Source organism: Prunus persica, chromosome G7 (genome assembly GCF_000346465.2).
Source record: "Prunus persica cultivar Lovell chromosome G7, Prunus_persica_NCBIv2, whole genome shotgun sequence".
In the NCBI taxonomy this organism is placed as follows: domain Eukaryota; kingdom Viridiplantae; phylum Streptophyta; class Magnoliopsida; order Rosales; family Rosaceae; genus Prunus; species Prunus persica.
Genome location: NC_034015.1, coordinates 3,837,628 through 3,851,167, shown reverse-complemented (window position 1 = coordinate 3,851,167; position 13,540 = coordinate 3,837,628). Strand labels below are relative to the sequence as shown.

Sequence of the window (13,540 nt, the reverse complement as noted above, 5' to 3'; positions counted from 1 at the left end):
CGTGGATGCTCGTAACAATCCATACCACAACCCGCTCAGTAAGCCCCAGGCATTCACGTGGCTTGGGCCCACTTAAGTTTGTAGCGTGGCGTGTTGCTTCTTTGCTTGGCATGGCACGTGTGCAAGCGTATATGACGAACTCTTGCGTACCCAAGTTGGGTTTTTTCCCTGGGCCTAGCCTTAGAATTTTTGGGCCTCAACAGAAACTTTTCTCACCCTTAGACAAAAATTAAAAAATTTAAAAAAATTTATCACCTGATGTGCTTATAAATGTGACATTTATCTATGATATTTCTCCATGTTTATACCTTTGTTTTACTCTTTTATATAGGTTTTACATTCTTTTATTACTTTTTTAGGTAATCACAAGCAAATGGTGGAAAATGAGCTAAAAAGAGAATGTTGAGTTTGAAAGGCCTGAGCAGATTAGTCAAGTTCATGGATTATACTGTACTTACTCAGGAAGAACCAGAAGCTGAGCCACATATGCTTGGAAAGCTACGGATGTCTATTTTCTGGAGATTTTTACTGTTTGTGAATATCATTCTTCTAGAGTAAGTTATGGTGGTTTTAGTCCAGGTAGTTCGGGCTGCGTGGGAATCTGCAATCTTTTATGAAGTCCAAGTTCTGAGGCCCAAATCACATCAATTGGCCCAATGAGGAATATTCCTATTTCCCAGGGGTTTATATGTCTAAGTAAAAAAAATATGTAGGGTTTCAGAAACGTGGAGAATACAATCATCAATAAACTTTTTTTTTTTTTAGAAAAAAAGAAAAAGAAAGGGCAACTGCTGTGCGAGAGGGGAGCTGATTTTTGAGTCGTAAAAATAGAAAAAAGAAAGGAGAAGAAGAGGGTAGCCACACCATCCCATTCTTCTCCATCCTTTAAGGTTCCAAGATCTGAAAGGCTTATGAAGCAAGGAGGAACATCAAGGCATCATCCAATCACTCTGGCTGACCAACACATCATCAAAGAGCTATCTTCTTCCTCTTTTTATTTTCTGTTTTGTATGTTCTTGCTGTCTATTTAAATTATGACTAAGTACTTTAGTTAGGGCTCGATTGAAGCCCTAATCATGTTTCTTTAAGGATTTCGATATGCCTTTGCTGTAAACTACTTTTGTGATGCTTAATTGATTAATTTCTTATTATATTTTACTCTTTACATACGTTATGTTATGCTTGATCACCATATGCACGTTGTGCATTGAGTTTGTTACATAGGAAAATTTAGATGACTGAGTCTTGTGCCTGTGAGAGTAACAAAAGAACTAGTTATAAGTTCTTGAAATTAGTCATCATGAATAACTAGAATAGATACCATGTTCTAGGAGTTGTGTGTTTGTCGATTTCCATTGTGTTATGCATTCTTAAAGTGTAACTTAGTAGATACCATGCTAAATACTTTAAGAATGAAAAGAGTTAGCGTAGATACCCATGCCTAACTTGTTGCTTAGGAAAATTAATAATTTAAAGGGTAGATATCATGCCTTTAGGTTGACAAACATGAGCATCTCAAATATGTTTTGTAGCATTGCGCATGTCGTTTGCTTAAGGAAGAAGATTAGTTGTGAACATTGAATCCCTAAGTAGTTTTCTCATTGTTTTGACCTCAATCCAATTCTATTTTTAATCAAATGCTGTTCTTAATATTTTGTTTCAAAATTTTCAGTTTTCAAAATCATCTTAAAATCATCCTTTTGAACACCTTGTCTACACAGAGTGCCCTTGTTTATTGCACCTTAACTTTGATTAGAAATCTTAGGGTTTTTGAAATAAGTTTTTTAGGGTTTTCTTTCACTTTTGCATCCTTATTTTGTACCATTTAGTTAGTAGTTCTAGGAAATTAATTTAAAACACACACACACACATATATATTAATCCAATTCTCGTGGGAATGATCTCGTATTTGCTTTATTTACTATTTGTCTGATCTTGTGCACTTGCAAGTTAAAACATGCATATAGTTGCTTAATTTTTAGGTTGCTATTTATACAACATCACCCACTCTGTTATCCCTCCTGCACTAGTTTGTGAGGGTTATGTCTAGTCGTGAGAGCGAATCAGACTCTTCTAGTGATGTACTATATTATGAAGTAGAATATGTCATCCCTTTGTTGAGTCTCTAGTAGATTCGATGCACCTTGCCACGACCAACCTCTCAGTCATGTTTGGAGAGTAAGAAAAGATGTCACAAGGTCATGAACTCAGTACTCTTAGTGGGGATGTTCATGCAATTTTGCGTTGTAGTAGTGGCTTAATCCTTTAATAGGATCAAGCCTTTGTTTTACATACTCAGAATAATTTATTTTGATGTGTTGTACTTTTTGAGAGCAACTTGAGCAACCTATCACCTTGGTGGACTTTTATGCACTTAGTTTTTTTAAGGGTTTTTTCCTGATCGTCTTTTTGAGAAAGACCTATCACCTCGGTGAACTTTTAAGCACATAGTGGTTATAGGGTGACAGAACCCACCCCAATTTCCCCCTCGAAATTCGTAATGAATCCTGTTTTCCGTATGACATCTAACCCATGACGGACCCGCTTTACCAAAAATCCCTTTAGCCCCAATTTAAATTGTAGACAATACGACTTCTACCAAAATTTCGGCAAAATCTCCCATGTAATTGGAACATTTCCCAATTACACTACCTGCAAACAAGTGCTAGAATATACCAAACTTCAAGCATGCACAAAGTAAAGGCACGCACAATAGTTAATACTATTCAAATGGGCTTCATGCCCTCTACCCAAGCTCAAATGAGCAAGCAGAGCAACTAAAAATTAAGTTTACAACCCAGGAAAAAATAAAATGTACAGAGTGATAGTAACACAATCCTATGGAGTGGATAACGATGATGCCTCGACGTGGTGGTCTCAACCTCATCTATCTAAAACCTGCGGGGAGCAAAACAGAAAATGTGAATTCACGAAAACAAGCATTAAACTCCATTTATATTCAACATAAATAACCCCTCAGTCTTAGAAAATAATATAAACTTGTTAATTTAAAATATAATCATCATATCCCAAGATCCTTTTTCCCGCAACTATACTCTTGTAAAAATACAATATGCTAAGTAATTTTCCAAATATCCAATCTCAATTCTGAATTTCATTTCAAATATTCACACCTGTGCAGAGTACTCTCAATGCACATGCTCAAGAAACCTCAACCTGGAAATAAATCCACATATACCCGATACATATACATATACCCTGAGGTTTGCGAAACTATCAGATTTCATCCTTTATGTTTTTTTGTGTCCTTTGTGGTTAATACGTGTGCTCACAAATAGTCCTTGCCATTAGGTTCCGTCCAAAAATCTGTTAAATTGATTACGTGACACATATGCGGGTCTCACATATCCACTGATATGACGCCATATGGATTAAATAAAAAAAATATTTGAAACTTATAAAAAAATTTAAAACAACTTAAAAGAAAAGAAAACATATTTAAAAAACAAAACAAAACAAAATCACCATCATCTTCTCCATCGGGCTAAACCTCAACCCCCACCAGTCTCCCTTTCCCCTTTTTCTCCTTGCTCCCACCTACATCTCCTCTCTCCCTTTCCCTTTTTCTTGTTTATCCCCGAAAATTCACAAACAAGCAAGAATTCATGTAATTTCACCCCATTTTTGTATTATATAAATAATTACAATATCCAATTTTGGTCTTTGGTGGTGGAGATTAGACGGGCAGTAGGTGAAGGGGAGTTCATGGCATATCAAGGTTTGGGTTGGCTGTTGTGGGTGTTGATTTGGGATAGCAGGTTGGGATATGGAGGAAGCTGGATGTGGGGTTTTGGTGCAATGGAGGGGGTGGTATTTTTTTTAGGTTTTTAATTTATAATTTTTTTTATTGTTTATAATTTGAAATTATTTTTTAAAATGTATTTTTTAAATTTAATCCACGTGGCATCATATTATTGGATATGTGAGACCTACATATGTGACACATCATCAATTTAACAGATTTTTGGACAGAATTTGACGGCAAGGACTATTTGTGAGCACACTTATTAACCTCAAGGACCACAAATGACAAAAATATATATATATAAAGGACGCAATCTAATAGTTTCACAAACCTCAAGGACGTTTTGTGATAAAAAGCCATATATATATACACGCACACACATTCACGACATTAAGATATGTACAAGGGGAAACAATCCAACTCGGGGATTGTTTATTCTCAACCACATGTTGGGATCTTACATCTTACATGTGGCTAGGGATGGGCAGTCCAACAGGGGGACTATTGCTCCCCAGCATGCACACCGGGACCTGCATTACACGTGCGCAGGGATGGACCCAGGATTTCAAACTTGACTGGGCTAAATTTACCTTACATATAAACATACTAAATAGATAGAAAACTCGATAGTACGATGTAATTTCATTGATAACAAAAAATTAATAATACATCTACTCAAAGGGGGGACACTATATAAGTTGCACCCTTCGAGTCTTCATAGAATTAAAATCATTAATTATCGATTAATTATCTATATTATCAGCAAATTCTCTTTCAATGTGAAGTAACATACAATCAGCAAGAAATTCATCATCTATCTTGTTTCGAAGCCGATTTTTGATCAGTCTCATACAAGAAAATGCTCGTTCTATTGTTGTTGTAGAAATAGGAAGAGTTAGCACTAAACAAATCAATCTGTCAATCAAGTAGTAGGTTTGTGCTAATCTTGTTTCTACTAAGTGCTCAAGTAATATAGGAATGGAATAAAGATTCTTGAAGGTTGGATTGTGATCCATGTCAATCTTATAAAATCCCAGTTGTTGATTAAAAGCATGCAACTCAGTTGTACTGAAATCTTGAGGATAAAATTTCTCAGCAAGAGTGTATATATCATCAATGTTAAATTGCTTGAAAGCATCACGAGGATCCAATGATGAGCTAAGACGAAGGAGTTCCACAGTTTCATATGAAAATCTAGTATTTAACTCCCCCAACTGATAATCTATTACCTCATTAAATACATCCATATGTTAATAATGTTCCACTGTGATACAATCTTTTTGTTGACAAGAACGCCCAGTTCCCATTGTATGACGGACACCCATATCAGGCATACTAGTTTCATGTTTTTCACAAAATGATCGTACACTTTGTATAAAGTCATCCCAACCATTGTTTCTCAACTCATCAAGCCCCATTTTTGTACTTGCAATCAAATTCAAAGCACTTACAATGTCTTGAGATTTTCTTTGAAGTTCTTGACAAAGAAAATTAGTGAATCTCATAGTTTTGTCCAACAAATTCAAGGCAAAGACAAAGTCAAAAGATAACATAGAAATTTTAATACCTTCTGCTTCCCCACGAAATTGTGAGGTAGGTCCATTATGATTGATATCCTTTAGAAGTGTCTTGGTTGCACCAAATAAATCAATCAAACTCCTAATAGAACTAAAATGTGAGCCCCAACGAGTAGTTCTAGGTCGTTGCAGACATCGAATTTGATTAGCCCCTTTACTTGTTCCAAGTCTTCCAGCTGCTAATAAGTCTTCAATTTCAGCTTGTCGGTTTAATTTTAACTCAGAATGTCGTTTGGCAGAAGTACCAACAAAATTCACAATGTTATTCAACATTGAAAAAAATCTCCAAACAAGTCCTACCTCTTTAGCAGCAGCATTTAAAGCTAATTGAAGGCGATGAGTAAAGCAATGAATATAATATGCATATGGACAATCATTGAGAAATAATGCTTGTAAGTCACTCCATTCACCATGCATATCGCTAGCACCATCATATCCTTGACCACGCATATTGCTTACTAAAAGACTATGCTTACTAAACACTTTACAAATATCACTTTTAAGAGTTGAGGAATTAGTGTCATGAACACTCACAATATCATAAAACCTTTCTCGAATATGCCCATCACAACTAACAAACCTTATGATAATAGCCATTTGTTCCTTCTTAGAATCGTCAAGTGCTTCATTAATGAGAATACAAAATTTCCTATCTTCCCCAATTTCATTGCATTTCCTTTTCCTCACTTTGTTAGCATAGATATTTCGGATCTCCTTTTGTATCTTATGTGAAATATATTGGGCATTTAGAGGAGCATTTTGTAACACAACTTTTTCAACTTCTTCGTTCATTCTTGCAAAAGCCTTTACCAACTCAATAAAATTACCCGATTAAAGGAGTCATGAGATTCATCATCACCTCTAAAAGCCATTCCTTGATTTGCTAAATACCTAATGGCCTCTTTTGTGGTTGTAAGCCTCAACCTATTTTTCGCAACTTCTTGTGGGGGTTGCACAACTCTATCAATATGGTGAGTTGGGTTCTTTAAATCCATCCACTTTTGGATAGCAAAATGATGTGGTGAATTTATAATGCCTACATGAGTAAGGAAAGCACACTCTTTGCCACCCACTCTTCTCCAATTTCTAAATCCATCTACAGTGAATGCCTTATGTGAGTGATCAACGTCAAAAAGAAAGCATGGAAAACAAAACACTTAATCTTTATGAACAGAATACTCAAGCCAAGGATATTGGTTATACCAATTACCATTAAATCGATGCATTTGTTTCCCTTCTAAATGAGATGGATATTCCTTTAGTTTTAGTTGACATGGTCCTAAGAGAATATATGCTCTTCGAACATTATCATGTTGATTAGGCGGAAATGTGTCTATTCGAGGATGTAATCCTGGATCACGCTCAAGAGAATTGGTATCAACTTCTTGATCAAAATTGGCTCTTTGAGACTCATCTCTTAAACTTTCAGATTCAACTCTTTGAGATTCAGAATGAGGTTGCTCCTCACAAATTGGAGGAAGTAGAGGAGGGTTGGAACCCATGCTAGTTGATTCTTCATTATTTCTTTTTTTTTAAATCCCGAATAGTCTTTGATCTCTTAGGATTTGGATGATGATCCGACATTATAAAGTTAAAGTATAACCTATTGGATAAGCAAGAACACCAAAATCAACTACAAATCCTATTTGATAATTCATAAATAAATCATAAGTCTCAATTGCAAATCTGTAATTGATACTAAATAAAATCCAAAAAAATTCTCAAATTTCAACATCAACAAATTGAGAGAAGCTTACCGTGCAATATGTCCATCACTCTAAGAATAGTTAAAAAATTTCTTTTTTTTTTCCTTTCTTTTTTTCCACCGGCTGTGTGCACTCCCTTTTTTTTCTCTCCTATGTGCTGTTTCTACAACTTCCCCATTTATTCCCCATATGCAAGCAATGGAATCCTAAGAAGGGTAGGATTAGGATATTCACTTGGATGGCTGGCTGGGCTATAAAAAAAATTTGGGCTGGGATTTTAAAAGCCACCTGGGCTGTAGCCTAGGTTAGCCAAAGCCAACTACCGTCCCTGCACGTGCAGCTGATCTAGTCATACATATAGACTAACATCCTGACACACCTCCCAAAAAGTATATGTGTGCCTTGATGGGTCCCAAAGACCAACTATAATTCTTTTCCATAATTTCATCATCCTTTTCATAATGAACCAGGGGAAGGTACAACAAATGGTGTGTAGTCACATAAATCTCATATCCCAAAATATATTCAAATTCCATAGACATAACTAATATCACCATAGTCTGAAATCCAAATTCATGTACTTTAATAATAATAATAATAAAATAATAATCCTTGGAAATCCCATATCACATTGTAAAAGCCAAGACTAGCCCGATAATAAAATCCATAATCTCATTAACCCAAAATAACCAATTTTCCAATCAAATCACATTTATGCAAGCAATTATATGTTTGAAAAACAATGCTCATTTAAAAACAAATGTCCACTCACAACAAGTCCAAAGCTAGCTCAACTGTGAGCGAGTCCATCCTAAGCGATACATTGCGCCTGGGTACCTATTTGAGAGAATAAACGGATTTAATTAATAAACGTACCCAACAACGAATTTTAACTCAAAAATCTAGTTCTCGGGTCTCAAAGTGTGCCCAACCCTTAATAAGGTTTATAGGGTCATTCTAGCACTTCCCGAAGGATGAGACGGTCTCGGAAGACTCATGGTCAACCGAATGGTCAAACTTTCCATATTGGTTAATAGGGCTCGTGGGGCCCACGATCTCCGATTTCCGATCCGAAAGTTCCTATAGGTCCAACAAAATCTACTGATCAAGTTTTGAAGATTCGGTCTTGATCGAGCGATCGGATCTAAGCCAATTGCACTATCGGACGGCGATCGTTTCCCCTACTTAGAATCATTGATTAAGTGTATCCGAGACTCCGATTCTCGATCCACAAGTTCCTACATGATCCTAGAGGTATATGGAATAACATAACTGAAATTAGAACCGATCGAACGGTCCAAACCTATCGAACCCAGATATCGCATAATAGGCGCAATATCTATTTGATAGTTAAATGACAACCAATTCCAAATTCGAGAATACAGTCGTGCTCAGGATGATATGGTGAGTTTTTTAAAACATAATAGGCCTCCACACAGTGGCCCACGCGCTCGCAAAGCGTGGTTGTCTTGAGAAATTTTCGGTGACGGAAAATTCTCAAAACACCCTACAATACCTATACCAAAACGTCAAGGGCAACTAGGGGAGTACCTTTTGGTCTTGGACCCCGGCCAAAAAGTGGCCAGAACTAGCTCAAAACACGGCCAAAACTGTCAGAAATTCTAGGTTTAAATATTGAACTTCCAAAACTCCAAATCGCCCCAAACCAACTACCAAAACAGCTAGAAGGCACTGAGAGGATGAAGATTCATACCTTGGTCAAAGAAAAATGTCACAGGAATTGCCAGGAACGATAATGGAAAATTGCAATATTTCTCCTCGTTCTAGTCGCTAAACTATGTGAAATCGATCGGAGAAAGCTAGTGGACTAGGTAGAGGAGAAGGAGAGGAAGATTTTGGAGGTGATTTTGTCGAAAAAGGTGGCCGGACAGTGACAAACTCGCCATCTGAAAATCAGGCATCGCGCGGAGGAGAGAGATAGTGTCGGGGAGAAAGAGAGAGATAAACAAACAAAAAAAGGAATATGGTCTGTACTTAAATTAGAACTTCGTGATATTTACGGTTGTACCACTGCACTTCTGTAACTTCTTCGTTATAAATCAGAATTGAGCCTACCGCATGTCTACGAACTCGTATTCATGTGCTCTAAGCAACATTGATAGTCATTTCCCCAAATTCTTCCCCAAACAAAAAGTGACTAAAGTACCGCCACTCCCAAGGGCAAAAACATAATTTCACAATTAATTAAATAATTAACTAATTATTTGAGATGGGGTGTTACATAGGGGTTTTGTCATGATCATCTTTGTAAGAGCGACTAGCCTTTTATTTGGGCTTCGTGCTCGGCTCGCATTCTTATTTATTTATTTTAGCCTTTAATTTAGACTAGTGCTGGGCACACTTTGTGGGATTTTATTTTATCCTCTTAGTATGTGGACTAGCCCCTTAGGGCATGTTTGTTGGAGGGGACTAGGACAAGATTGTGCTATTTAACACTTATCCTATCATGAACCAAACATGAGCATATTTAAGAAGCTCACTAGCAAGAAGACCTTGACTAACATGACTTATCTTAGCCCACTTGAAATCAGGGTTATGCCTAACCCAAAACAAGACGCACGCAATAGAAAACACACGAGTTCGTTTTCTTCTTTTGTCCTCTACGAGCTCGTCTTCTTCGTATCAATGTGTTTGTCGTCTTCGTAAGTAAGCTCCATCAGCGACTATCACCTTCTTGTAAGCCCCTAATCTTTCTCTCTCTCTCTCTCTTCTGATTTTTGGTAATGTTTGCGGAGCCTGTTATTGTTTTACGATTTCGATTCTAGGAGAGAAGCCCAAACCCCCAAATTGTTTTTTTTCAAATTTTTGGTACTTTGCAAGTATGAGACATCTCTGGTTTTGCTACCCTTTCTTGTGTCACACCCCATGAATTTACATAATCTTGGATTAAGACGCGATTCACACCTTAATTATAGAATTTAATAAAAACTATAACTAAAATGTGAAGAACACTAAAATGAATAAATAAATATTTCAAATAGAATTTTCAACGGTAACAACAACATCATTTGAAATCTTAGAGACCATTACAATATTTTACAACTTAGAACCACTAAAGAGTTCACTAAAACAGTAGCACATTATTCTACCACAAGCTATGTATGTGCACACTCTATAAACATGCCAAATTCATCTCAAGTCTTAGATTTCAAGTTCAATACCTGCAAAATCTGTTAAGGGGTGAGCGAAACCGCAGCTCAATAGGGGCACAAACGACATTTTCACAATAAATTGATATAACTAAATTTAATGACATGCAATCACTCAATTAGATATCATACCAATAATAATAATAATGCATGTATGTTCTTCATCTATTCATGTTAATTCATACCAAGAGTTAGACTCAACTATACAAAAGATCACATTACTCTCTTTTTCACCATTATTTTCTCAACCCAAAACCTCCAACCAATTTCCATGACATGATATAATTCTTCTTTTCACATATCTCATATATCTAAAAACAATGTAATCATTTAAATATTACGAGTGTACATATAATCATGCCAACATTAATAAAATATTGACAATTCATAACTATTCAAGAGAAACCATTCAATTGTAACAATAACATGCATCAAATAATAATTTTATGCATATTTCCACACAAGGAATATTCATCAATTCATAACCATTTAAGGATTATTTTTCAAACCCTAGCCTACGAGGAGCACTATAAATACATAGCTACATAAGGCATTTGAGGTAATTCTGAAATCCTACACAAACTCCTCTATTTTTCTCTCTCATGCCGTTTCCCTCTCCCTCTCACTCTCTCTCTCACACGGCTCCGACCACCCGACTCTTCCCGTGAGAAGAAACTCCAACCACTTTAGTTGTTGTCGTATCTTTTTCAAGATCCAACCAAACAAATATAGGCATCGGAGGATTTTTGGCAAACACCCCCGGATGTGGTCCGTTGACCTAGATTTGTTTTATAGGAACCAAGGGGGAAGAAAGAGAAGGAAGTTCGAGGGTCAAAAAATCTACGTGCGAATATTCCCTATGCGGAATTCTGTTCAAACACTGCTCACAAAATTTAATTAAATCAATCTCGGTAAAGGCCTCCAAGAAACTCCTTGCATGGATACCAAAACTTTTACAAGACGATTCCCCGATTTCCACCACATTCGTCCACTCTCTCTATCTCCTTTTCTCTCTCTCTTTCTTTTCTCTTTCGTTTTCTTTCTCCCTTCTCATGCGTGTCTTCCAAATGAAATGAAGCAATGAAGGTCCTATTTATAGTAAGAAGAGGCGGCAACTACTAGGCTTTCATTGGTTGCATGTAGATTTACACCAAGTGTGGGTAATTGTTTTCTATTATTTCAACAGCTCATGGTAATAAAGCTTAGTCACATAGGTACAATGACCCTCGTCAGGCTCGGGCCATAGCTTGTGTAGGTTGAGCGACTGCACAGGGCCCCTAAATTTTTTCAGGTCCACTTATAAAAGAAACCAAGAAAGGCCTTTACTTCTCCAAACTTCGCTTTTTGAAAACAAAAAACAAAAAGACCCTTAGCCAAGAGAAACAATAAAATGGGCCTTTTTTTTTTCAATTTTCTAACCCAATATGATATCTGATTTTTTTTTTTTACCTAAGTTTTTTAAATGTGTTTTTTGGTCAATCTTTTTTTCATTGGATGAAGATAATTTGGAATCATGTTATGATCATTTGGAAATTTTTTTTGAAACATGGCAAGTCTTTTGATCTTGATGGGAAGGATTTGTTTGATGAGTTAAAAGTCATACAATAGATTTTACCAAAGGAGGCTCAGACATCCGCTGACATTTTGAGCGCTTTAAAAAGACTCCACCGTTTTCCAAATGCAATAATTACTTATAGAGTATTATGAACTTTACCTGTTACAGTTGCTTCAGCTAAAAGAAGTGTTTCCAAATTGAAGGTATTGAAGTCTTACTTGCGATCAACCATGTCACAAGAAAGATTAAATGGTGTAACTTTGATATCTATTGAAAGTGATTTTTTGGACGAAATTGATTGTACTCGTTTAATTAATGATTTTGAAACTAAAAATGCAAGTAGGATAGTTTTTAGATGATTTTTGAACTGTTGGTTGCTAGTTGTTGGTTGTGTGGTTGTTTTGGTTATTGGATGAAGTGTTGGTCGTTGGTCGCTTTTTTTTATTTAGTTTTTTTAACTACCTTCACATTTTTTGTATGTAAAAGACAATTGAGTGGGTTATGAATATAAGAAAGTAAATGTAATTGACTTTATTAAGGATTGACTTGGTTCTATTTATGGATTATGATGTAATTGATGTCAATAAAGGGTGCGTTTGGTTCTATTTATGGATTATATATGGATAATTAAAAGCATGAAATTAATTGATAACTATTAAAACATAGAATTGATAACTTTGAGTATGCAAACTTACAGAAAATCTTGATTGAAAGATTTTATTGATCACTCATACAAGAGTTCATCAGGGTAATAGTCCTGAGAGAACTTTGAAACTGAGAAAAGTAAAATTTACATTCTGAATTCTAAATGAGGCAGGAGCCTCCTTAAATAAACTGAGGCTACCAGACTGTTGGTAGCATTGGATGCTTGAAATCATGACTGTAGATAGGCACAGGAGAACTGTAGAATTACAAGACTTTAACTTTTGCTTTTACTGATGACTGTCGGGGAACTTTATCTTTTACTGGCTTATGATGACTGTTGAGGAATCTACTTTTGATTAATATGAATTGAGATCATAGGGATCTTGACTGTCTGCATAATTTGCCCACCGCAATTTCGGGGTGGAATCCTTTTGACTAGTCTTTTGACTGGATGGCTAATGGGGTTGACTGGAAGAAGATTGAGATATGGGGGAGGTCTCATCGTCATCGTCCATTTGGGAGGCTTGAATGATTGACTGTCGGGCAATTTCTTGCAATTCAGCTTTAGACTTTCCTTCGGCTGAGAAGGAGGCAAGAGATGATTCGGATGAAGAAGGCTTGTGGGCGGACTGTGGAGGAACAGTAACTGGAGGGAAGTCTGAATGGACATAATCTGCAATTCTGTCGATTTTGAACTTATCCCACCAATTTACTGAAAATTGGGGAGAAAAGACTCTAGAATCCCAATTAATATGATAGGACCATTTAAGGATCCAGGGAACTTTATATTTAGCACAGAAAATAAGTAGATTAGGAAAGAACAACTCTAACTCTTTGAACTTATTTTTAATGGAATAATAATTGACTAGTTCTTGCATTTGAGAGGGAAGCAAATCAATGATTGGACCATGCTTTTCCCACCAGTGGAGGAACCAAAAAGGAAAAGGGCTTTTGAATTTACTATCGAAATTAATAAACCAATAATGACTGAAATCAATTGTTTGATGGAGGAAGATTGTATACCATGCTTCAATATAATCATAGTAACTATATTGGAGATCTGACTGAAGGACTTTGAGATCATAAGGGTGGCGACTCCATTCATCCTCACTAATCAGACG

General features: G+C 36.2%; 1 protein-coding gene across 1 annotated transcript; it reads right to left on the bottom strand.

Annotated features, from left to right (window-relative positions):
• On the bottom strand, positions 4,510-6,845 carry LOC18769511. The gene is made up of 4 exons (XM_020568870.1): positions 6,554-6,845; positions 6,171-6,439; positions 5,334-6,066; positions 4,510-4,988 (listed from the first exon to the last, which is right to left on the bottom strand). The coding sequence occupies exons 1-4, from the start codon at positions 6,843-6,845 to the stop codon at positions 4,510-4,512; spliced, it is 1,773 nt and encodes a 590-aa protein (XP_020424459.1).

Bases quoted from the DNA above. Each gene is read 5' to 3' on its own strand.
- LOC18769511 (XM_020568870.1), bottom strand. From the start codon at position 6,845: ATGGGTTCCAACCCTCCTCTACTTCCTCCAATTTGTGAGGAGCAACCT. The intron at 6,440-6,553 runs GTAATTGGTATA...CATTCACTGTAG, and splicing joins ACAAATGCATCGATTTAATG to ATGGATTTAGAAATTGGAGA. The intron at 4,989-5,333 runs GTATTAAAATTT...ATGAGGTAATAG, and splicing joins ATTTCGTGGGGAAGCAGAAG to ATTATCAGTTGGGGGAGTTA.